This window comes from Garra rufa, chromosome 13, assembly GCF_049309525.1.
Source record: "Garra rufa chromosome 13, GarRuf1.0, whole genome shotgun sequence".
Taxonomy (NCBI): Eukaryota; Metazoa; Chordata; class Actinopteri; order Cypriniformes; family Cyprinidae; genus Garra; species Garra rufa.
In genome coordinates, this window is record NC_133373.1 from 20,569,487 (window position 1) to 20,596,176 (window position 26,690).

The following is a 26,690-nucleotide window of genomic DNA, read 5'->3' on the forward strand; positions in this document are numbered from 1 at the left end:
CTGACGTTTTTCTCGTCTGGCCGCCGCCCCGCCAGACGCGGCCCGCGGCCTAGGATTGAGTTAAACCTGAGCCTCCGAAATCGTCCTAGCACAACTAGGAAAACGACGGTGTACGAGTCCCGCTGTTGCCGGACCCCCACCAAAGTTATTCGCTCGTCCAGTTCCAGAAAATGTGACTGTTCCAGTGTTTTCTGCAGCCAACAAACCGGCTCCGTCCCCTGTTTGCCTGCACACAAAAGTCGTTCCCACGGCTACACAGATAAACCCCCAATAGAGTGTATTGTCTGGTGTCCCGGCCACGGCCGATGGTGTTTCACGTGTCGTAAGAATGCCCACTACCCAGTGCTCATCTCTAACGTTACACAAAAGCACAGCTCACATAAAATCGACTCAGATCGATTGCGCTTCACAACCGGCCACGGCCGATGGTGTTTCACGTGTCGTAAGAATGCCCACTACCCAGTGCTCATCTCTACACACAAGCACAGCGCACATAAAATCGACTCAGATCGATTGCGCTTCACAACTGGCCACGGCCGATGGTGTTTCACGTGTCGTAAGAATGCCCATTACCTAGTGCTCATCTCTACACACAAGCACAGCGCACATAAAATCGACTCAGATCGATTGCGCTTCACAACCGGCCACGGCCGATGGTGTTTCATGTGTCGGAAGAATGCCCACTACCCACTAGTGCTCATCTCTACACGCAAGCACAGCCTGTCACACAGGTCCCGCGCGCACATAAAATCGACTCAGATCGATTGCGCTTCACACGTGGTAAATGTGCCTGCTTCACAGTGGCCACAGACACCACATTATGCACGTCAAACGGTTTCTGTAAAAACGAAACCAAAAGTGCATTCGCTCTATGCAGGCGAACGTTGTTTGGAGTGTGTTAAATGTGCCCGCTGCCCCACAGCCACATCCACACACAGACATAATAGTTCCCGCTATCAGCGTGCCCCATGCCTCAAATGTCACGAGCATGTTTTGCATGAAATCAACGTGCATTCGCTCCATGCAAGCGAACGATGTTTGGAGTGTGTTAAATGTGACTGTTCCAGTGTTTGCTGCAGCCAACAAGCCGGTTCTGTCGCCCGCTTGCCTGCACACAAAGGTTGTTTTCACGGCTACCCAGATAAACCCCCAATAGAGTGTATTTTCTGGAGTCCCGGCCACGGCCGATGGTGTTTCACGTGTAGTAAGAATGCCCACTACCTAGTGCTCATCTCTACACACAAGCACAGCCTGTCACACTGAAAGCGCGCGTCCCGCGTCAAGCGTGGGCGTCCGGTTGGCTTCGTCTCACGGTCAATCAGAAATGTGTCACAGCCCTGAAACCGTGGAGAGCAGTCGACTGGTACCAGTTAGGTGTAAGCCTGGGGACTTCCTCGAGAATAAAAGTGGTGTCTACGGACGCGTCCACCTCGGGATGGGGGGCTCTGCTCGAGGGCAGACCGTCTTTTGGCCAGTGGTCAGAACGGGAAAAGCTCCTGCATATCAACTGCCTCGAAATGCTGGCAGTACAGAATGGAAGTAGACCTGTTTGCGTCTCCGAACAACGCTCACTGTCTGGAATTTTACTCAAAAAGCAGAGACGCGCTGGCCCACGAATGGCCCCGCCGTCATCTCTATGCTTTTCCCCCCGTCTCTCTCCTACCTCAGGTGATAGAGAGGGTCAGGGGAAAAGGATGTTCAATACTGCTGATAGCGCCGTTTTGGGAAAACCAGCCCTGGTTCCCAGCGCTGATGCAGCTGACGAGCACTGCCCCGTGGCCGATACCAGTGTGGAGAGACCTTCTCTCTCAGACCAGCGGCTCGATTTGGCATCCTCACTCAGAGCTGTGGTCCCTTCATGTCTGGGCCACCAGCGAATATATGATGAACTCCCTAAAGGAGTATTAAACACAATCACGCAGGCTAGAGCCCCTTCTACGAGACGGCTCTATTCCTCAAAATGGTCAGTGTTTTCGGGCTGGTGCGCAGCCCGCGGCTCGTCACCCACTAACTGTGGTGTGATGGAGGTGCTTTCCTTTCTACAAGAGCTGCTGGACAAGGGCAGAACCCCGTCCACGCTCAAAGTCTATGTGGCGGCCATAACAGCGTTTTCGAGCACAACGCTAGGTCAGTCAATAGGAAGGAACGATTTAGTTATTCGCTTCCTGAGGGGAGCTAGAAGACTAAATCCCCCCAGACCTCCCTCAGTCCCCGTATGGGACCTTTCTGTGGTACTAGAGGCCATGAAAGGTGGACCATTCGAGCCTCTGCAGACGATTGATTTGAAATACCTGTCTCTTAAGACTGTGTTTCTGCTGGCTCTCGCTTCAGTGAAGCGCATAGGGGATTTGCACGCACTCTCTGTGAGCGCACTGCAAAAGCAGTGCTTTCGCCCTTGGGTCTTTGGTGTCAGCATGCACGGCGTTTTACACTGGGTCCCCTAGCGTAAGATACTTACGCAGTACGAGAGACCTCTCGTAAGAGAACGTACTCGGTTACTAACGTAACCTCCGTTCTCTCTAGAGAGGGAACGAGTACTGCGTATCTTGCCGTACGCTCTGGTTGCTTCGATGATGAAAAACCAGATAATAGCTGCCTATGAGCGGTCTTTATAGGTCTAGACCACGCCCTTTTAGGCGGGAAGCTACGGAAAGGGCGCGAAGCGACGCAAAGGGCGCGAAATGCCCCCATTGGATCTGGCGTCGCGTCAGGCCTCGCTCTAATAGGCTGCTGCAGTTGCCGCAGAGCAGCCAATAGGCGCGCAAGCTGTTTCGCCTATGTCTGTATGCTGCTGCAACGCGCTTTACATTATTTCAAAATTAAGGATCATTTTTGTCTTCAATATCTCGCAGAAAAGGATTTTCCCCTAGCGTAAGATACTTACGCAGTACTCGTTCCCTCTCTAGAGAGAACGGAGGTTATGTTAGTAACCGAGTACGATCTATTCTGCCAAGGCCAAATACATTAACACTGTCATATCCATTACCATGCTAAACTTTTCAGAGAATTGTCATGACAGAACTATTATTAACTATAAATGCTCGGTAAAAAGAATAAACACCAGCTTTCAGTCTGTCATCATGATGCAAACATGAAATATCAGACATACAGTAGTAGGTTTTCACTGGCTTTTTATTCGATTGCACTGCTTTTCAGAGTTTTTTTCTATGTAAACATGACGCGTTTGACTGTTGCACTTGTGTCTTTCTGCATTGTGGAATGTTTGAAATGCCAGTTTAAAGTTGTTCTTGCATTTTTTGTTCTATTCCACTGCCCGCGTCACATCTTTGTCAACACATAAATGCATTCTGTGTTAACGCACCCAACTATATGTGCGTGGCACATGCAAGCGGTTAAATCACATGCACCGACATGCGTTTGGATTGTTCTTTTCTTTTTACTGTTATTATTGGCATATTGCAAAGTGTCTAATTCAAAAGTTTGGTAATATTTCTATTCAAATGATTCCTCGATTTCTAATAAATAAAATCATGGCAAAACACCAAATTCTATTGGTAATATTTCTATTCAAATGATTCCTCGATTTCTAATAAATAAAATCATGGCAAAACCCCAAATTCAAATGAATCGATTAAATCTGAAAAATTGCCCAGCCCTATTTTCTAGAGAATATACATACATAAAATCATGTGTCTCATTAACTTAAAACTGTACCCAGCTGGACTTGTGTCACAGTCCATGTTCCGTGTTTTCCCCCCAGCCTTAGTTCCTGTGTCTCCTTATATGGTCTGTTTCCTGTTCTTTAGTTTAATTAGCCCCACAACTGTTTCTGTTCTCTCAGATTAGGTTCCTTAATTTGCTCCACTATTTATACTCCTTTCTGTTCAGTCTTGAATTGTCTGTTCACAGTTAGTTTATGTTGTGATTTCGCTGTCATTTCTTATCCGTCTTCATTAAATTCATGTTGGATTATACCTTCTGTTTCCATCGCCTTCCTGAGCCATACACAACCGTGACAACTTGTAGGAGCAAAAATATTTGTGTAAATGTTTGTAAACCATCTAGTTTCATCTAGCTTGATAGAATTTATTCTGCCTTGCTTGTGCTTCATGAATGAGATCCACTCAAGTGTTATGTGAACATGCCAAACTTCTAGGATGAATGAACACGTATGTTTTGAGGACATGTGGGTCCTCTTTAACTTGGGTGGGCATGGTCACATGTGTGTGGCAGCCCTGTGTTTAAAGACAGTGAACTGTGACATAGTGGAAGATGTAACATTGTGTAACCCTGCAGTGAGATGGATGATGCTCTACAGAGCTGCAGTGTTCCTAGTTTAGCAAAAATAAATAAATAAAATAAAAAATCCTACGCTGGTCGCTGTGAATGCAGAATATTGAAAACCATGTGAAGTAAATACACATCCAATTAAAATGGCACATCCCGATGAATGCAAGAGCTCTTCAAAAACATCTTAATATCTGAAAGTGATGAGTGGGAGGCACTTCTGTGCCTCAGTTCCTATTCTGAGTGTCTGTAATGTGGGGTTAAGCTTCCGGATGCGATTTGGCACAGTTTGTTTTTTGATCCCTGTAATTGCGACAACTCTCTGCCTGAAGCACTTCCGTCAATCCTTCCATCCATAAAATCACAAATGACTCTTAGTGGCACAGTGGGTTTATTAAAATGTTACATTTATATACATCTATCTATCTTTACCTTTTCCACAACACATTAGCCTTTCATTATGCTTTCTTTTCTCTAGGCATCATCTGGTAAGCACTCTAAAAAAAGCCAGCCACCTCTTTTTAAACAAATGAATGAACAAATAAACAAGTCTAGAGACATGTCTAAAAGTGAAAATTGCATTCCTTCCATCAGTATGCATTACATTTTTTTAAAAACTAGTGGCCAATAGTATACCAAACCTGATAAATAATTTTCAGCTTGTCCTACCTTCACTCATACAACAGGGGATTTTTTCCCCTCCCATTCATTAGGAGCATTAGTGATCTTGGGGCAATGGGGCCTGGTGCCAGGTGTACCCTTTTACTTCTGTTCTGCCTAATCTTGGTACAGTTACTGTACTAACAACATACGATCCACCCCACCCCCTCCCAGCTTCTATTTAACCATGTTGACATGAACAGTTTTTCCACATACCAGATAACGTAACATAAGACAAAAACATATATTCATAAATCATATAGTACACTGCATGTACAGTCGTGGCCAAAAGTTTTGAGAATTACATAAATTTTGGAAATTGGAAAAGTTGCTGCTTAAGTTTTTATAATAGCAATTTGCATATACTCCAGAATGTTATGAAGAGTGATCAGATGAATTGCATAGTCCTTCTTTGCCATGAAAATGAACTTAATCCCGAAAAAAACTTTCCACTGCATTGTTAAGAAGGCTTCAGGTCATCCAAGAAAGTCCAGCAAGCGCCAGGATCGTCTCCTAAAGAGGATTCAGCTGCAGGATCGGAGTGCCACCAGTGCAGAGCTTGCTCAGGAATGGCAGCAGGCAGGTGTGAGCGCATCTGCACGCACAGTGAGGCGAAGACTTTTGGAAGATGGCCTGGTGTCAAGAAGGGCAGCAAAGAAGCCACTTCTCTCCAAAAAAAAACATTAGGGACAGATTGATCTTCTGCAAAAAGAATGGCGAATGGACTTCAAAGTCATATTCTCCGATGAAGCCTCTTTCTGATTGTTTGGGGCATCTGGAAAAAGGCTTGTCCGGAGAAGAAAAGGTGAGCGCTACCATCAGTTCTGTGTCATGCCAACAGTAAAGCATCCTGAGACCATTCATGTGTTATCCAAGGGAGTGAGCTCACTCACAATTTTGCCCAAAAACACAGCCATGAATAAAGAATGGTACCAAAACACCCTCCAACAGCAACTTCTTCCAACAACAGTTTGGTGAAGAACAATGCATTTTCCAGCACGATGGAGCACCGTGCCATAAGGCATAAGTGATAACTAAGTGGCTCGGGGACCAAAACGTTGACATTTTGGGTCCATGGCCTGGAAACTCCCCAGATCTTAAAACTTGTGGTCAATCCTCAAGAGGCGGGTGGACAAACAAAAACCCACTAATTCTGAGAAACTCCAAGAAGTGATTATGAAAGAATGGGTTGCTATCAGTCAGGATTTGGCCCAGAAGTTGATTGAGAGCATGCCCAGTCGAATTGCAGAGGTCCTGAAAAAGAAGGGCCAACACTGCAAATACTGACTCTTTGCATAAATGTCATGTAATTGTCGATAAAAGCCTTTGAAACGTATGAAGTGCTTGTAATTATATTTCAGTACATCACAGAAACAACTGAAACAAAGATCTAAAAGCAGTTGAGCAGCAAACTTTGTGAAAACTTGTATTTGTGTCATTCTCAAAACTTTTGGCCACGACTGTACACCTTGTGCTTCATTGACTTTCTTGTGATTTGTGAATTTTGAAATCATGAGTTTATCTGTTTGTTTTCTGTGCTTGTAACAAATGGTTTATGAGATCATTTTATACAAGACATTTCTATATGCACAGTCTACTGGTTTGACGCATTTCTGGTTTTGTTGTATAAATCTGGAATAATAGTTAGACAATGGGTTTGAAAACAAACGTATCTACGCAACTGTTGGGATTCAACGTAGCAAACATATGGTATCACATATGGAAAGCGACAGTAGTGTATTTTACTATATATAGGAGCTCTGTAAATGAGTGTTAAGTTTTTCCAGCGCCACCTCTCCACTCAAGACAGAAGCACAGTGGAAGACCACATCATAGAGGAGGTAGATTACCTCACCAGACAGCAAAACCCAAACTCCTGAGGGCTCTGGTTAAAACCACAGCAGAACTCATTATGGGAACACTCTCTGGTTTGCTTCTGGTTCTTGAATCAGACACAAAGTAAGAGATTTCACTGTCAAAGTTTTCATATTAATAGTCACCAATATGTAATTTCAGGGCTGATACAGATAACCGATAATTCACAGCTTACTGTAGCCGATAAAGATGCTACCAACTTATGCTTTGACTTTTAACCACCTACTATGCTGCTATTTAATAAATAAAAAATAGAAAAAAGAAAAATGCTCAGCAAAACAAATTAAGCTGATTTGAGAACTATATGTGATATTAAACTACTAGCAGAAACTGTCCATTTCTAAGTGTATTTATGATTATCATGATAAATCACTAAAAGATCAGAATAACAAACATACACTACATTGCCCTTCTAATGAACAGGTTTGACTATGGTAGTCATTTCCATGAGTACAAATCTTAAAGTTTAAGCATATAATGATATTCCAGGGAATTGTGTGCTTCTAATTTCACAGCAACAGTTTGTACAGGACCCTTTTCTATTCTAACATGACAATGCCTCCGTGTATAAGGCAAGGTTTAAATAGAAATGATTGATTTAGTCAGTGTGGAAGAACTTGACTGGTCTGCAGAAAGCCAAGTCCTAATCCCAGCTGAACACCTCTAGTGTGACTTCAAAATGCAGACCTTGAGCCAAAAACTCATCACCAAAAACCAATGACTTGTACATGCACTGCGTGGACAAAAGTACACCCCCTCCTTTAGAACAGAAACAAAAACACTTCCAAAACTGTGACAACCAATATACGGAAAAATAATTAATGTGTTTAAAAATTGTATTTCCATCTCTGTTGCAACAGTTTTGGATTTGTCTAAAAAGATTGTACCCATATGTACATGTCACTGGTGTTTGGTGATGAGTTTTTGGCTCAAGATCTGAATTTTAAAGTCAGCTGGGATTAGGATTTGGCTTTATGCAGACCAGTCAAGTTCTTTCACACTAACTGAATCAAAAATTTAAATTTGAACCTTGCCTTATACATTAATATTTGCATTATCACTCAATGAGTCATTTATTACTTATGGATTTTGTCTTTAAAGTGCACATTAAAGTGCAATAATTCATCCAAAACCGACAATATAAGTTAGCTTTAGTTTTGTCTTTTCTTATGCAAAAGCACATTTCCTGACACATGGGTAGTCATGTGTCAGTCTCAGAAAAGTTTCAGATAGCAATACAAGCAGCATATTAGTTAGTTAGCACATTAGCAAGTTTTTGTCTGTGGACAACCCTCAAACCCAACACAGTGTTGTTTTTAAACAAGTTATCATTTGCTTTAAGATACACCCTTATAGACATTTTATTTACATGGAAGGGTGCAAAAGCACACTTAACCATCTGGTGCCATTCTTTTTTTGAAAGGTATTAAACCTGATACAGAAAGGTTTTGGCACATGCTATGTGAACAAAATAAAATATGTATATGGACATGACTTAAAAAGGGTTAAACTCTGAAAAAAAAGTTTACTAGTTTACTTAAAAATAGTAATACTTGCACTGTTTGAGGTCAAAAGTGACTGCATTGAAAACTAATTGGAAAGGAATTTCATTTAGTTGAATCGTTTGGTACTGTACCCAAACAAAGTTTTTTTGTAATATCAAGTCAAGTCAAGTCAAGATTTATTGTCATTCCGCTACATGTGTGGACATACAGTGGAACGAAATGTCGTGTCTCGCAGGACCACGGTGCTACATAAATAAACAAATATAACATACAACACTAGACATAAGAGCAATTGTTCAGTCCTATACGTAGCTAACTTACTGAAACGGCAATCTAAACTATACATATACTATAAATAGCTGACTATACAAATAACTTGAGACAGACTATACAAGTACTTTACATAATGCTATACAATATTGTGCAAGATATTGTGCAAATGACATATTAAGCTTAAAGAAATGAGTAGTGCAATATGGCTTGTGGTGCATTCATAAGTAAACATTTGGGTTATCTGTTGAGTCTTTGTAACCTGGAGTATTTGTGAGAAAGTGTCTGGTGCATATAGAGGGAAAAAGTGTGTTTTTCACAGGTGGCTTGTTCGGCCCGCTCACCTGAGTCTAGCACACTTAGTTTTCATGGGGGACGGGGTGAAAGTTCAGGGGGGGTGAAGTGATTGGAATTGAGGGCCCTCACAGCCTGGGGGAAAAAGCTGTTTATCAGTCTTGCAGAGCGGGCTCTGATGCTCCGGTACCGTCTTCCTGATGGCAAGAGCTGGAAAACACTGTGGAAGGGATGGGTGGGGTCCTTCGCAATGCTGGTGGCTTTCCTGGAGCATCGTGCAAGAAAAATGTCCAGGATGGAGGGGAGAGGGGCTCCGATGATTTTAGAAGCTGTGTTCACCGTCCGTTGAAGGGTCTTGCGGTCAGCAGCACTGCAGTTCCCGTACCAGACTGTGATGCAGCTGGTCAGCACGCTCTCAATGTTTCCCCTGTAGAAGATAGTGAGGATGGGTGGAGGGAGGCTCACTCTTTTAAGTTGGCGTAGGAAGTGGAGCCGCTGTTGCGCCTTTTTGGAGAGTGATGTAGTGTTGGTGGACCAGGTGAGGTCTTCTGTGATGTGCAACCCCAGGAATTTAGTGCTGCTGACTCTCTCCACAGTCAAGCTGTCGATGGTCAGTGGGGGGTGGTTTACAGAGTTCCTCCTGAAGTCCCTCACAACCTCCTTGGTCTTACTCACATTGAGGGACAGGTTGTTTGCACCACACCATTCAGCCAGCTGTGCCACCTCCTCTCTGTAGTTCGTTTCATCATTGTTGCTGATGAGACCTACCACAGTTGTGTCATCAGCCAACTTGATGATATGGTTGGAGCTGAACTTGGCAGTACAGTCGTGGGTCAGCAGTGTGAAGAGCAGTGGGCTGAGCACACAGTCTTGCGGGGCACCTGTGCTCAGTGTGATAGTGCTCGAGGTGTTGTGGCCGACACGCACTGACTGAGGTCTACCAGTTAAAAAGTCCAGGATCCAGTTGCAGTCACTTTTTGATGTATGCAGTCACAGTTTCCGTGTACTCGTGCAGGTCAGTTTGGTTGTTGTAGGTGGCTGCCTCTCTGAACATGTTCCAGTCTGTGCACTGAAAGCAGTCCTGTAGTGCAGATGTAGCATCAGCTGGCCACACGGTGATCTGTTTTTGAACCGGTTTGGTGAGTTTGAGAAGTGGTTTGTATGCTGGGATTAGCATAACAGAGATATGGTCAGAATATCCGAGGTGGGGGTGGGGTTCAGCTTTGTAAGCGTTTTTCTCTGTTGTGTAAACAAAGTCTAGTGTGTTGTTTCCCCTTGTTGCAAAGTTCACATGTTGGTAGAACTTTGGCAAAACTGTCTTTAAATTTGCGTGATTCAAATCTCCGGCTATGATGAAAAAGCCATCCGGGTTATTTGTTTGTTGTTCGCTGATGGCGCTGTAAAGCTCGCGAAGCGCGTCCTTATTGTTCGCACACGGCGGAATGTAGACCGCGACAATAACAATGGCCATGAACTCCCGCGGCAGATAGAACGGCCGACACTTCACAAACATAAACTCCACCAGCGATGAACAGTGTTTTGTCACTACAGCAGCATTATTACACCACTCTTTGTTAACGTACACACACAAGCCTCCTCCGCGAGTCTTACCAGACAGTGCTGTATCTCTGTCTGCTCGGTAGCAGGTTAGCCCGTGCAGCTGAATGGCGGAGTCCGGTATGTTGTCGTTTAGCCATGTTTCAGTCAAAACAAACACACAACAATCCCTTGTCTCACGCTGTGTAGTCCGACTAAGTTGGATTAAATCCAGTTTGTTTTCCAGGGAGCGAGCGTTAGAGAGCATGAGTGATGGAATCGCTGGTCTGATGGGGTTAGCCCTTAGCCTAGCTCTTATACCTCCACGCTTGCCGCGCTTCTGTCCTCTCTCGCAGCGCCGGCGCCGCCACTTTGTGCGGGTAGCGTCAATAGGCGAAGGCGTGGTCTCAGGGTTTAGATTTTGCAGCAGATGGAGGCCTCGCAGCTTCTCAGTAGCCGTCTGTTTGTGAGAGCGAGAGCTGGTGTTTGTACACATTGCCGATTTCCAGAAGTTTCTGGCGAGTGTTTAACTGATGATTTTGCAACGAGGTTTGACTGTTTGAAGACGAGGAGACGAGACTAACAGACATAAAAACACCGTTTTTAGTACCCGGAGTAGCCGCTGCGTACGACCACGCCACCATCTTGGATCTATTTACCAACCTCAAATTTGTTTAGATTTATGGCTTTTATACTTCTTAATATATATATATATATATATATATATATATATATATATATATATATATTAGTGGTGGGCATAGATTAATTTTTTTAATCTAGATTAATCTAGATTAAATCTTGAAATTAATCTAGATTAATCTAGATTAAAATGGCTAATTTGAATTCTGCATTCAGAATATGTGTGCTACCCAAATAATGACTAAAAGTAAGTCTTTGAGAACGTGTTTCTCAAGCCAGGTGGCGCATTAGACCAGGCGCTCATCTCCTGTTTCCAAAATGCATCACAAACTGCTTGACAATTGCATTTACAACACAATTACCAAGTACTTCTGCGCAAAAGGCTGTACGACGTGCGCGTTCCCGTAAAATACACAGACGCGCACGGACATGGATTTCTGCGTGCATAGTCTTCCATTAAACTGCGTTGCTTTTAGAAGTGTCAATTCAGTTGTTGCATATAGTTTAATGTCTTTATTTCGGGATTATCAAAGTAAATTATAACTCAAATATGAGATTTTACTTGGGCACAGCAGATTTTCACTGGGGCACGTGCCCCAGTAAAAAGGGTCTAGCAACGCACGCACCTGCCCTGAAGCGGCTTCATAACTGCATCCATGTCTGCAGGTCTCATTTGATGTGGTCATTTCACAGAAGTTGAAGACTTGTTCTCGCCCCCTACAGTGCAATTCAACTAGATATACGTCATCCGCGCTAAAATATCAAGGTGAAAGTCATCATATCTTGCGTAGTTTAGACCCAGCTCCCAACCCAACTTTGAGAATAGATTAACGGCGATATTTTTTTTATCGCGCGATATGAGTCTCACGTTAACGCAGCACGTTAACGCCGATAACGGCCCACCACTAATATACATATATTAGGGCCGGGACTCGATTAAAAAAAATAATCTAATTAATTAGAGGCTTTGTAATTAATTAATCGAAATTAATCGCATTTTAATCGCATATAAATATTTGACCTGAGAACAGTGAGAAGTAAGATTTTTACATGGATTTTTAGTATACCATTGAATAATGACTGAATACATAAGCTTAAGCAACAAAATATTGTTTATTTTTGTTCAACCAAGTCCAACAGACCAGTGCAATATTGCCATTAAGTGTAGCAATAGGCTCGATGTGCTGTGGTGATATGCAAATTCCTTGTTGCATAGCTTGCACACAACTATGCTCTTATCGACGCTTCCATCCATTGCTTTTTTATAACAAAATTTCCCATCCACAGGGCCAACCAAAGTGGTCTCATCAGCTTTTTTGTCCATGTTCACTGTGATTTGTTTTGCTGCGTCCCAATTCACCTACTTATACTATGCCCTATAAGTATGTACTCTTTTTGTGAAGAAAAGTACATACTTTTGAGAATGTAGCAGAATAGTAGGCAGGCTTTGGGACATACTACTTCGTCATAACTGCTTCTTTAACGGACGCTCTGTTGCTTAGTTACCTGAATCCTGTCTGTCAATCATCACAATTAACATTATCTACATTTAGTTTAATTTAATTTCCTACCGTATTAGAGAGAAATTAAGAGGCACGTTCTTTAACGAGTCTTTCATGCCGAGAACTCTGCTCTTGTGTTTGCTTTATTATGCATTTAAACGTTAATGACCAAACCTATGATTATAAATGTTGCTGCACATGGAATATAACACGGATAACATTTAAAAATATTTTTTATCAGGTTACACACTGATTATTTATCACTCAAACCCCTTTCTCTACCTGTCCGTTGGTTGCGCATATCCTCCATGTTTGTAGTTTTTTAACACTTTTTATGCGTGTTTGTAGTTCTAATCGAATCCTTGTTCACGGCGCAGTGTGTTGCGGGCAATATTAGCCGTTAAGAGTGTGCATTGATCGTTAAGTAGTAGACCATCCGGGAATCTTTGGAATACTTTTTTAAACATACTACGATTTGGGACATACAATACTATTTAGGATGGACGCAGCTTGTCTGAACGCTAGTTGGTGCTCCAGTATAATCGGTCCGCCGAATCTCATCCAGTGAGAAACGTTCCGCGGTGCAAAACTAAGTGCGATTAAAATGCGTTAAAAAATTTTTACGCGTTATTTTTGTGTAATTAATTAATCTAAATTAACGCGTTAAAGTCCCGGCCCTAATATATATATATTCCTTTTTTCTAACCATTTCATTTATCAGGTGTCTTTTTAAACAGAGACCAAACTATAGTCTTTAAGATTTACACAGTTGAACTTGGAAATTTCATTTTCAGGTCTTTGTTCAAAAAATGGTTAACAGTATACCAATATAATTTATAACCATAAAATCCCATAATGCAAAATATCAAATAATATTTTTTTTTATTAAAATACAGTACATTCATTTAATTGGAAAACAAAATCATTTTTGATCACCACACAAGCAGCAGAAAAAGGGTTAAATCATGATGAGTTTGGAATTCAATTTGATTCAGGTCAGAGCCATAGCCTTGTGGGCAGCACAATACAGCTTTCTGTCTGTCTCATACTGTTCAATTAAAAAAAAGGGTAAAAGCTCAAAAAATATAACTTTAAAATGAATAATAATAATAATATTGTCTGTGTATTTTTCAGTAAAGACCTGGGCCTATATTCACAAAACATTTCTGTGACGGATAGTGGATGGGTCTCTGATTTAATCATAGCAATATTGTAGAATGAGGAATCAGGTTGCCATTTTCAAATAAAGATTTTAAAAATAAAAATGTTGTCATAATCAAATAACGATTTTAAAATAAAAATGTTGCCACGTTCAAATACAGTTTTTCCAATGTAGGCTAAGTGTCACTAACTAAACAAGTATATGTTCAGCTAATTGTCAGTCTTTTACATGCCCAACTTGTACATGAAAAGGAGGACATAAATAAATTGAAAGAAATGTTTTATGAAATGTTTCTAAAATGTTCCAAGGCAGATTGCAAGCCACAACAGTTTTAGGATTGTTTGTGATTTGGTCTTGAACTACCCCAAATGTTTTTAGGAATTTATTTAGGAGCTGGTTTTAGTATTGAAATGCTCTGTCAACTACTTTTAAAGCAACTAACTGACACGCCCATTTTTTTCCCCTCCTAAATCAGCAAGTTTGGAGCTACTTTCATCCTTGATATGTTTTTGGAATACAGCCACTGAAAAGTATGGAACACAAATACATAGAAACAAACTCACTCCATTGATTCACACAAGCAAAACACACACACACCCACACCCACACCCACACACACACACACACACACACACACACAAACATACATTATTCTTAGAATGGAATGCTTAAATTTTGATAAGACAACTAAAATTGGCATCAAAATAAGTAATCATGCACACCACTGTGCAGTATTCTCTACTGGTTGGAGACAGAGTGTCAGGAACTGACTTAAAGAGACATTTCAACTTTTGAAGTCTGTTATTTACTAAATGGAGTTGTCAGGAGGACCATGGTTCTGCTGGTGGTCAGCTATGGGCTGTAAAACCGAGCAGCTTCTAAATCTGATGCTAAAAAAAACCAAACCAAATTGCAAACCTTTTTGTTGCAAACTCACAGTTTTAAACTTACTGAATAATAATTAAAAACTAGTCAAAACAAACTGGTGCAAACCAAAATTGTCATCATATGCCAGTTTAATAATCATAAGACAACTAAAAAAAAAGTTTACTTGTATGGTGTTACTGGCGAGTTCAACCTCTTTTTAAAACTCAAAAAAATCCAAACACGGGAAAATGATTAAAACACATAATTGACAGTTATTTATTAACCATAATTAAAGCACATAACTTCAACTGACCAGTGTTTTTCTGACACTTTCCTATCACCAAAATCCTAAAAATAACTTTAATCATGACCCCTGTGGCTAGTGCACCCAACAGTTCTCATGTGAGGACAAAAACGACTTAAACTCTGCCCTCTGCTGTCCCACATTAGAATTGACCATACTGCCATGCATATTCTGAGCTGAAAAGCTTTTATAGAAATAAATCTAAAACGCAAAAGGACAGAAAATACAGACAAGGTTTTAACCAGTTATCGTACTTTTTAAAAGTATACTTTTTAAAAATCATTTTGCAATAACCATACTTCATGCAAACTAACAAAATAATTGTTAAGGTACAGAGTGAAGGCAAAAGAAATAAACAAATGCCTAAAAATAAACCACATCTCTTGCACAAAACAGCTGTGAGGAATAAGTTTCCCGAAAAATGTTCAAATTTGATAAAATATACACAATACTTGCATGAAAACAGAAATAAATAAAAAAGTTCTTATTTGATTATTATTATGATGATGATGCTGATCATTATCATTACTACTATAACTACTGTTATTATTATTGCCTGTAAAGATCAAAAGAAAGCATGACCACAGATCAAAATGATGGGAACTACCAAATTATGCAGAACTGCCATGCACTCACAATGGACACCATACCCTTCATTAAAACTGACATCACACAAGGAGGGAGGGAGATTTTGGGTGCTGCTGGAGAAGCAAATTTGGTATAAATAGCAGAATCCACTGCTGTGAACAGGACTTCCACAGACTGACTGGAAACTTACAAACATACAGATTGGCCGGAACAGCAGCCGACCACCTCTGACTTGTGGAGCTTCAGCCTACTGGTGGGTACAGCTGCTCTTTAGCCCTCTGCTCCAGCTTAATGCTGGTGGGGAAGCATGTGGTATTGCTGGAATGAGTTGGAGAAGATGATCTTTTAGATGCTACTTTATATGTGTGTTAGTGTGTTCCTGGACCACATTTATTAACTATGCAATTTCTAAGTGATTAGACATACATCCAATGCTTTTGTCAGTTTTTTTTTTTTTTTGGACTTTAGGCAGATATACTTAAATTGCATTCTTGTTAATAATGCCCATTTTAAGTGTATTGAGATGAATATGTTATGTATGCCCTTATATGTATGTATGTCCTTCTCTCTCACTTATTCATTATTGTTGTCATTTCATAACTTTTTTACAGGCTTAGCTTCAAAACATGGACCTCAGAGTAACAAGCATTGTTCTTCTCCTGGTGGTGCTGGCTGAGGCAACCCCTGATAGATACTATCATGTGAAGAAACAGCCTTATCCTACAAAATCTCACAGTGAGTTTACTTTCTGTGCATAGATTTTATCACTGTCCTGTTGTGTCATGTGGAATGTCTCTATATTATTTATAGAGACAAGAGCAACAGGAGCAGGGGCAACTTTAAGAGGCACTACACTAAGGGAGCTTGACTTGCCAAAGAAATGCATGCATATGTACAAATAACTAACTGGATTGAAAATTAAAAAAGCCACAAGGGCATCTCAGTTACTCAGATAATTTGTACGTACACAAATCTGGATCTATGATCTGGATCAGTCAAGACAGTTATCAAACACCACTTTAGATATCCAACTCTTGCAAAACCGCATGCAATGCACAAAATACATTAATTTTACCAAAAAGAGAAAGCATGCTTGTGTCCTTGTGCATATCTACAAATTCTGTTAACTCCAATTACTTTTCAGTTGGTATACACCATAGCATATACAATTTAGTATTTTAGAAAATGGATAAATTTCCAAAACAGATACCCACATTAAACAACAGGCATGCACAAAAATAAACCACACTCTGGTGTTAAATTATACCATTAGTTTCTGGACAAGCACTCTTTCAAAAAGAAAAAAGAGCTACTCCCTATATTATCTATGATGATCAAACAATCCAATAAAACCATGCAGCCCCTACGATGAAAAGTAAACAGCATATTTTATACCAAAATATACTCATGGAGGTGATTTTATATCATTATAATCATCATAATACACATACATAGCACACATTTAAAAGTTAACATTCAGCTCAAGTACAACCAGCTGCTGACTACAGTGTCAATTTAGGATGTCTCTTATTCTCTAACCAAAGGGTATTACAAATAACAAACATCATAACACACACGTTTGTTCACTATATTAGTGAGGACTAATATAATCTTATAGACGTTATATTATATACATATATATTTTTTAATCAGGTTAACATTTTCTTACATATTTTAACTCTACCCCTGCCCCTAAAGACAACCCTCACAGAAATGTGTGCATAACACTAGATATTTAAATAGTAACAATGGTTGGCCGAGTTATAAGCCTTTTTAACTAGTGAGGTCCAGCTTGATAGTCTGTGTTCAGCAGGTTTCACTATATTAACCAGCAACAATCAACAATCATTAAGCATTTTGTAACACTGAGGATATTTTACAAACTTGCACACATATATACACATATTAATACATTAAATCTATTTTAAATATTTAATAAATAAATAATTAACATTTATTCTAATATATTTATTTTTGGTCTACACATGTGACTAAATCACCACTGCGATGAATAATTGACAATCTGACTGTAAATGGACCATCTGATTAATCTCTTATATAAGAATGTCAAACAAAAATTTTGCTTGTCAAATTTCTGAGATTTCAGAGCCAAATGTGCATGTTAAGGAATGTCTTACAAACAATTTAATAATTGTTATTAAATTCTTATTTATATTCATATGTTCTTAAAGTTATGTAAGGTTTTGTCAAAACTACATATTTTCATCTTATTTTTTAGCTGTTGCTGGTGAACCTGGTATTCCAGGTGCCCCAGGTGAACCGGGTCCCCCTGGCCTGCCTGGCCCACCAGGAATTCCAGGAAAGAATGGCGTTGGACACCCCGGTCCGGTTGGTCCACCTGGACCATCAGGTCCAGCAGGCTACTCCTCACCTGGTAAACCTGGAACCCCAGGTTCACCTGGAAAACCAGGTTCACCTGGAATGCCAGGCGAAAAGGGACATCCAGGGCCTGTGGGACCTCAAGGTGCAAGAGGAGCACCAGGATCACCTGGAAGCCCTGGACCTTCTGGCATTTCTTCTCCTGGAAAGCCTGGACCACACGGTCTTCCGGGAGCAATGGGTCCACGTGGAGAACCTGGCCTAAAGGGTCATCCTGGAATTCCTGGACAGCCAGGCCTGAAAGGAGAACCTGGCCATGGTATTCCAGGAGCACCTGGTGGCCCAGGTCCAATGGGCCCTCAGGGTCCTTCTGGTCAGCCAGGTCAGCCTGGAGTTGGAAAACCCGGACCAAATGGATTCCCTGGAGAGCCTGGAAAGTCAGGAATGCCAGGTAGAGATGGGTCACCAGGTCCTATGGGCATACCAGGACCAAAGGGTCATACAGGGGCACCTGGAATAGGAGCACCAGGAAAACCAGGCCAAAATGGCGCTCCAGGTATGCCTGGGTCAATGGGACAAAAAGGTCCTCAAGGACCAGCAGGACAGCCAGGCGCTCCAGGTCTGCCAGGTACTGGCAAACCTGGATCATCTGGACTTCCAGGAGAACGGGGAGTGCCCGGAACCCCAGGTACAACAGGCCAAAAGGGAGAACCAGGACCAATGGGTCACACAGGTCAGACAGGTGCTATTGGCCCAATAGGTCCACCTGGTCCTCAGGGTTCAAGGGGATTCCAGGGAGAGGCAGGTCCACAGGGACCTAAAGGTGACATTGGTTTGGTCGGAGCACCAGGCCCAAGAGGTGCAAAGGGTGAGCAAGGTGCACAAGGCTTCTCAGGAAAATCTGGCGTTCCAGGTGCAGCAGGTCCTCCAGGTCCAATGGGTCATATGGGGCATCAGGGTGCCAAGGGCGAACCAGGATTTACTGGTGCACCAGGTATCCCAGGTAGCAAGGGGCCACCAGGAGAAAAGGGACATCCAGGACATCAAGGGCCAGCAGGTGCAAGGGGTGAAAATGGTATTCCTGGAGCAAGAGGACCAACTGGCCCAGTAGGACCTTCTGGTCCACCAGGGCTTAAGGGTCACCCAGGACTTCCAGGCCCCCCTGGTCCAGCAGGGCTCACAGCCAAAGGAATTTCTGGACCTCAGGGTCCTCCAGGTATTCCTGGTGCCAGAGGTCATGATGGTCTTCCAGGTCCAGCAGGACCTCCTGGGCCACCTGGACCCCCAGGTGAGATTGTTTATCACCACGAGAAAAGTATGCCAATTAAATCTCATGAGATGGTAATGCCTGTTAGTCACGAGCTGATGAAGGCTCCCATGTCAGCATTCACAGCTCTTCTAACCACAGCTTATCCTAATGCTGGAACACCAATTGTATTCAACCAGATTGTTTACAACGGAGAGAATCACTATGATCCTAGCACTGGCATATTCACCTGTCAGGTTCCAGGACTTTACTACTTTTCTTTCCATATGCATGTTAATGGAGCAAATGCATTGGTAGCACTTTACAAAAACAGAGAACCAGTCATGTTCTCTTATGATGAGTACAACAAAGGTTTTCTTGACCAGCTGTCTGGCAGTGCTGTCCTCATGTTGCATTCCCATGACACAGTGTACATCCAGGTTCCAGATGACCAATCCAATGGCATTTATGCTGATGATAATGTTCACTGTTCTTTCTCTGGCTTCTTGATTGCCTCAACGTGATAAACACACTCAAGAAAACCTCAGTCTTTCTATTTCAAAAATTGTCTGCCTTCATACTCCTTTTCTCATTGCCCCAAGTCATGCAGAATGAAAAAGGATGACTAATTTAGAAAACAAGTTTGTGACTTGTTGATTTACGTAAGGCCTATTTGTATGGAAATATTTTGATAATTGTTATGGAACACCAATAAAAATTATTCAAGAATTAGAAAACGGACCTACTGCATTTGCTTAAAGCCTAAACCGATGGTTACATATTAAAATGGTGCTATATGTTTGCCTTTTTCCTGTGCTCACATTTTAACAAAAGGAGCTTGTGTTTAGTATGCTTATAATACAGAGTATGTTAACACACAGTCTCTTTAGGAGACATTAAGTGAGCCAGGCCTTGAAATAAATGGATTTCAAAGTGAATGATAATGAAAATGTTTTTTTTTTGTTTGTTTTGTTTTTTTCATTTAATGCTGTAATATCTCACAAGGTGTGCATTATAATAATCAACACAAATAAAGTTTTAGTGCCAGTGCTTCTGTTTGTTTATGACTGTGGTAAACGGTTAATACTTTCCAAAGGGAAGTGCTCAGTACAAAGACCTTTACTTTTTCATTCTAAAAGATATCTTACCCTGACATCAAACTTTGTAAAACTAACTTATCATAAACATTTAAAATGTTATTTAAATAAGTCAAAATCTGCGTTCTATCCCAGTTTGATAAACAAACATAAGATCTTTAGACTTTTTATAAGAATTAAAATACATTCTGAAATGCTATTTATAAACAGTGTATAAGAGAGTTATAAGAGGGTTATGTCTACATACCCCGAAATGCAGATGTATTGTAATTATGGTCAATGCCAGCAACAATGTCTTTCCAAAAGTCAGAAGTGATTTCAGCTCCTTGCTAGGGTTAAAAAAAATCACAAATTAAAACATTAACAAATGACAACATTTGTTTTAAGTAAACATTAACCTTGAAGCTAATTAACAAATTCTACAATAGAAATCTAGCATTTTTGAAAAGCATTGATTTATTATTTTACCTTATCCAACATATCTACCACTCTGGCACAGAGAAGAGCCCCAGGGAGGTCAAAATAGTTGTCATAAAAATAGTATTTTGCTGCAACAAATAAATGCACCAAATCACATATTTAGGCAATGACAGTTATTTGAAACTAACAATCAAATGCTAAATATATATAACACTTGTCATATTGTCAAAAAAATAAAATAAAAATAAAATTAACTATCCTCAAGAACACATCCTTACCAGATCTTGTGTACGAGGTATTGAGGCTATTAAAATGCTTCCATTCTCTTTTTGGACCATAATGTTTTATGATGTCGTCAGTACTAAGGTTTTTAGTGCCATGAGTTGCTCTAAAAATAAATATGTTTTAAATAGATTAACAGCTTAATATAACAGGTTACAAGAAGTTTAGTTATTTCCTAATGTACAATAATCTTTTTCTAAAAAAAAGAGCTATAAAAGTTACTGCTCAGAAATAATTCACGCACATTAGTCATACAAAACTTGACTTACCGCAAGACAGTACCATCCTCTGCCAACTTGACCAGGTTGCCCTCCTCAAGGTCCACCACAAGACCTTTAAAACTGGTCACATGACAACAAGCAACTGTGTTTGTGTACTAGAGAAACAAACAGGCTCATACTAGGATAACAACTTATTACTTTGTAATAAAACTAACAGCCTACACAAATGTATTCATATATATTGACAATTAATCTATTTTAATAATCTGTATTAATAATAAGAATACTTGCTTGAAACAAGATTCGGTTTGTTAATAAGTAGGACTGGAAGTAGGATGATATATATCGCGACGACAGTATAAAGTGTCTATTGTTACAGATTTTGCTAAACATAAATTTCCAAAGTAGCACATGCATGATATACTCAATTGTCTTATATTATAATAATTCGTTACATTTATATAGCTCTTTTCTAGACACTCAAAGCACTTTACAGTGTCAGGGGTCTCTCCTCATCCACCACCAGTGTGCAGCATCCACCTGGATGATGCGACGGCAGCCATAGTGCGCCAGAACGCCCACCACACAGCTTACTGGTGGACAGGAGACAGAGTGATGAAACCAATCGGAATATGGGGATGATTCGGAGGCCATGATGGTCAGAGGCTAATGGGCAAATTTGGCCAGGATGCCGAGGTCACATCTCTACTCTTTTCGAAAGACATCCGGGGATTTTTAATGACCACAGAGAGTCAGGACCTCGGTTTACCGTCTCATCTGAAGGACAGTGCTTTTTGGCAGTATAGTGTCCCCGTCACTATACTGGGGTGCTAGGACCCACACAGACCACAGGGTGAGCACCCCCTGCTGGCCTCACTAGCACCTCTTCCAGCAGCAACCTAGTTTTCCCAGGAGGTCTCCCATCCAGGTACTGACCAGGCTCAGCCCTGCTTAGCTTCAGTGGGCAACCAGTCTTGGGCTACAGGGTTATATATCCTCAACAAACCTACGGCCTGTGTATTTTAATGTTAATCAAACAACAAAATTAAGAGAAATTCATTCACTGTTCTTGACTGAACAACTTTTGTATTCATCTCTAATAAGACTTAATTTATATTTAAACAAAATTATGCGTATTATGAGTTTTATTTTTACATTTGATTATTCAATTTCTGTAACATTTCTTACTACATGTTAAATAAACCTAATGTACCTGAAAAAACCTTTACATTTATTTAATTGGTATCTTTGTTCTATTGTATTTGCCCTATTGTTTTTAATTTGCATATTTTGAAAGCAAAAATGAAAGAAAAAGAATACATACACACACACACAACTATATACTATGTACTTGTATATAGTATTTTGTAACATTTATCAATCTGTGTGTTTTGACAATATATAGGCATTGATCATGAAAATTCTGGTTCCATGCAAGTACTCTCATAATTTTGTTAATATCTGTTAATAAAACTCACCAGAAATCCCAAGTAGCAGGTGTTAAATGAAGCAGATCTTTATCATAGCCCTTGTGTTCCACCAGGTACCGTGCAAAACTCTCATAGATCAGCTGCACACAGACAGTTAAAAGAAAAATATATAAGTACTAAGTGGAGTGACATAAATATGTCAGGCCTAACCATTAATGAAGCTTCACCTCGAGCTACAGTAAGGCTTTATTTGGCTGCACATAAACTACACGTCAAATGAAATCAACGCAAATGGTGTTTGCATGCACGTCCTTTTGGAATGACAGATAATGGAGACACACCTCTCGCATTCTCAATGTGTTCTCACAAGGCCTGCTGAATTGATCGAGCATTTAGTTTAGCGCATCAACACTGTTATGCGTCAGGTCCAGTAATGTAAAGCAGACATAACAAATCATGTACTTATGATTTATCATACCCATTGCGTAAGTGTTCGCGCGGGGTAAGCCCTGTTATGCGCTTGAGGTCGGTTGTGTCACGATATGCATGATGCCAGTGCGACTCACCCTGGAGGTCTCCTTCAAATTGTATCGACAGAGCGTGTGGTCCAAATCAAAGCCAATTACATCACAATCCGACAGCGAGAAGTGTTCGCTCATTGTATAGCCTTTAGAAGGAATGGAAGATGTGAACTGTGAAGACTACAGAATCGTAATGTCTTGCAGTGACAGCGATTACTTAAAGCTGTCGATGCAGCTCGCTCGGTGGCGGGAGTCTGCAATGTATTTGTCTATTCTGCAACACGTGGGATAGCGGCGACAACAATGTCACAAAAGACCGCAAGCCGTGTTTCTACGGAAGCGGTTTCAAAAGCGCAGTCATCCACAGAACGTGTATCGGCACTTAACGCGGAAATAAAACGGTACCGGTTAAAACACTGCATATGAACAACACGAATCTTTGAATCATACTTGCATACACGAACGTAGGAATATCTAAATATTCGCGCATTTCCGGGTGTTGTTACCGTAATAACGCGAACAAAATGGACAGGCATACGTCACTTTTAATTATTGAACATTTGTCAGTTAACGTTATGCCTGGGGGAAGCTGCAAAATAAATGATTATTTTCACGAATAAAATGTTGTGGGTTTTCCAGTCACTGATTGCAATGTGTGCCTGTGTTCTCTTTATTCGGTCTAAACTAACAAAAATAAATAAACAAAAGAAAATAACTAGTGGCTACAAACGCTTAAATAGCTTAAATGCCATGTGTGCAAATATCAGAAAATTATTTTACACCAATTCACAGTGTTAATAAAACGTACCAAATAAATTATCATAAAAAGCTTATCATAAAATAAAATATTTACAAAATTAACAAATAGTCTCATATAGTTACATAAATTAAAACTTAAAATAGTTTGGGATATCCTGGATATATATATATATACCTACTTCCAAAATAGCATGTAATATAATGCTAGCAGACGGATAGCCTACCAAATAATCACAGAGCCATAAACTTAATTCAAGTCCAGTCACCTTTAATTAATAGTGATTTATTAACAGAGAAAGCAGGTTCACAGTATTAAATAGGAAAGTAACAGAATCAATCATGCAAAATTGTGCTATAAAGCACAATATGACTTTGACACAATAGTGTCATTATTTAGCTCTAATCAGTTCAATAACTGTGTAAAGTTCATCAATTATGCAACAAGTTAATCCAGAGATAAGCAATTGAAGACAGTAGTGTCATTATTCAGCTCTAGTCATTTAAGTGTTGGTTCAGTTCAGTTCGATAACTGTGTAAAGTTCATAAATTATGAAACAAGTTTTATTCAGTGATTAGCAATTGAAGACAGTGTCATTATTCACGTTGATTCAGTTTATTAATAGTGTCCATGTTGCAAAATTCATCAATTATTAAAAAATTAGATTAAGCTGTGAAGCAGAAAACAACAGTTATATTACTCACCTTAATTTCGGGTTACATTTTTTTTTTTTTTAAATATACAAAGTTACTTATAGTGACTAAAATGTCTGTTGGGGGACCTTCAAAATAAAGTTACCCATTTCAGATTATGTTTTGTTGTCATCTGATAGTGTCAGTACTGTCAAATCAATAATATTACTGAATAATAAAAGTCTTTCAGATCCCAAGTAAACAAGCCAAAGGCAACAGTGGCAAGGAACCCAAACTCAGGTGACAGAAATGGAAGGAAAAAAATCCTTGGGTGAAACCAGTCTCAGTCGCCTGACCAGTTCTCCTTTCAGGATACGTTACACCGGTATTTTAGATGGGAAAGAAGTATTGTGGTCTATCCAGCAGGTTAAAACATGAAGGCAGAGCTGCTGTTAAGCCAGTAGAGTGTGTCAGCCTCCTAAACAACATCTTCAAAAATCATTGGTAAAAAGTGCATGATCATATGAATTAAAAGTTTAATGACTTTTGTAAGGATTTCATTTTACATGAATGATCTGCTAATTATTAGGTCATGTTGAATAAGTTGATTATTAAACTATTAAACACATTATCTCAAATTTCTAGCTATGTGAATATAAAATAAGTGGTTAAGCATTATATAATGTGTGTTAATGATTTATTAATGAAAGTTATTTGAAAGTGTCACCTTAATCTATTTTTTTCAACAATAACAATAAAGAATTATTATTCTTTCATTCATTCTACATTTCTTAACTTCATTACTTAAAGCTACTACAGTTTGACGTGAAGTCTGTTGTGTGGGAAGCCAAGTGAGGAGGGTAGATCTAAAAGCTACAGTAATAAAACAATACAGAGGTTTAAGTTCAACTTCAGAAGGTGTCAGTGGGGTGAAGATATTGTGACAAAACTGAGATAAGGAAGAGGAACGTGAGCTGGCCTCGCCGCCAGAGGAACGTCAGCGGACACCGCCGCCTGAGGAACGTGAGCTGGCCTCGCCGCCAGAGGAACGTCAGCGGATGCCGCCGCCTGAGGAACGTGAGCTGGCCTCGCCGCCAGAGGAACGTGAGCTGGCCTCGCCGCCAGAGGACCGTCAGCGGACGCCGCCGCCAGAGGAACGTGAGCTGGCCTCGCCGGCAGAGGAACGTGAGCTGGCCTCGCCGCCAGAGGAACGTGAGCTGGCCTCGCCGACAGAGGAACGTGAGCTGGCCTCGCCGACAGAGGAACATCAGCGGACACTGCCGCCAGAGGAACGCGAGCTGGACTCGTTGCCAGAGGAACGCGAGCTGGCCTCGCCGCCAGAGGAACCTCAGCGGTCACCGCCGCCAGAGGAACCTCAGCGGTCACCGCCGCGTCCGGAACAGAGAGAGCGGTCACCGCCGCGTCCGGAACAGAGAGAGCGGTCACCGCCGCGTCCGGAACAGAGAGAGCGGTCACAGCCACGTCCGGAACAGAGAGAGCGGTTACCGCCGCATCCGGAAAAGAGAGAGCGGTCACCGCCGCGTCAGGAACAGAGAGAGCGGTCACCGCCGCGTCAGAAACAGAGAGAGCGGTCACCGCCGCGCCAGAAACAGAGAGAGCGGTCACCGCCGTGCCAGAAACAGAGAAAACGGTCACCGCCGCGTCCGGAACAGAGAGAGCGGTCACAGCCACGTCCGGAACAGAGAGAGCGGTCACCGCCGCATCCGGAAAAGAGAGAACGGTCACCGCCGCGTCAGGAACAGAGAGAGCGGTCACCGCCGCGTCAGAAACAGAGAGAGCGGTCACCGCCGCGCCAGAAACAGAGAGAGCGGTCACCGCCGCGTCAGGAACAGAGAGAGCGGTCACCGCCGCGTCCGGAACAGAGAGAGCGTTCACCGCCGCGTCCGGAACGGAGATAGCGGTCGCCGCCACTTCGGGAACAGAGATAGCGGTCGCTGCCGCATCAGGAACAGAGATAACGGTCGCCGCCGCATCAGGAATGGAGATAGCGGTCGCTGCCGCGTCAGGAACAGAGATAGTGGTCGCCGCCACATCCGGAATGGAGATAGCGGTAACTGCCGCATCAGGAACGGAGATAGCGGTCGCCGGCACTTCGGGAACAGAGATAGCGGTCGCTGCCGCGTCAGGAACAGAGGTAGCGGACGTCTCCGCCCCCGCCGCAAAGTAGGGGCGCATCTGCGCAGCCTCGGCCCTATAGGCGTCCATCTCCACCAGGCAGGCGTAGATGTACTCGAAACGAGCTGCTGACGCCGCCTCGAAGGACATCCCCG

General features: G+C 41.4%; 2 protein-coding genes across 2 annotated transcripts in view; one reads left to right on the forward strand and one right to left on the reverse strand.

Annotated features, from left to right (window-relative positions):
• Positions 1 to 23,468, reverse strand: part of nt5dc1 (5'-nucleotidase domain containing 1) — a 75,201-nt gene extending 51,733 nt beyond the window's left edge. Inside the window, exons 1-6 of the mRNA XM_073852916.1 lie at positions 23,056 to 23,468; positions 22,538 to 22,629; positions 21,108 to 21,179; positions 20,835 to 20,944; positions 20,605 to 20,684; positions 20,384 to 20,465 (exon numbers count right to left, since the gene is read on the reverse strand). Coding sequence (XP_073709017.1) covers positions 20,384 to 20,465; positions 20,605 to 20,684; positions 20,835 to 20,944; positions 21,108 to 21,179; positions 22,538 to 22,629; positions 23,056 to 23,148 — 529 coding nt within the window. The 5' untranslated portion in view covers positions 23,149 to 23,468. The remainder of the gene's footprint in view (positions 1 to 20,383; positions 20,466 to 20,604; positions 20,685 to 20,834; positions 20,945 to 21,107; positions 21,180 to 22,537; positions 22,630 to 23,055) is intronic.
• Positions 15,593 to 20,089, forward strand: col10a1b (collagen, type X, alpha 1b). The gene is made up of 3 exons (XM_073852915.1): positions 15,593 to 15,706; positions 16,065 to 16,188; positions 17,693 to 20,089. The coding sequence occupies exons 2-3, from the start codon at positions 16,080 to 16,082 to the stop codon at positions 19,561 to 19,563; spliced, it is 1,980 nt and encodes a 659-aa protein (XP_073709016.1). The 5' UTR covers positions 15,593 to 15,706; positions 16,065 to 16,079; the 3' UTR covers positions 19,564 to 20,089.
• Positions 23,469 to 26,690: the final 3,222 nt, after the last annotated feature.

What these genes read in the sequence shown, in the direction of transcription:
- col10a1b (XM_073852915.1), top strand. Translation starts at nt 16,080, where the DNA reads ATGGACCTCAGAGTAACAAGCATTGTTCTTCTCCTGGTGGTGCTGGCT. An exon ending in TTATCCTACAAAATCTCACA is followed by an intron (nt 16,189 to 17,692) that starts GTGAGTTTACTT and finishes CTTATTTTTTAG; the next exon opens with CTGTTGCTGGTGAACCTGGT.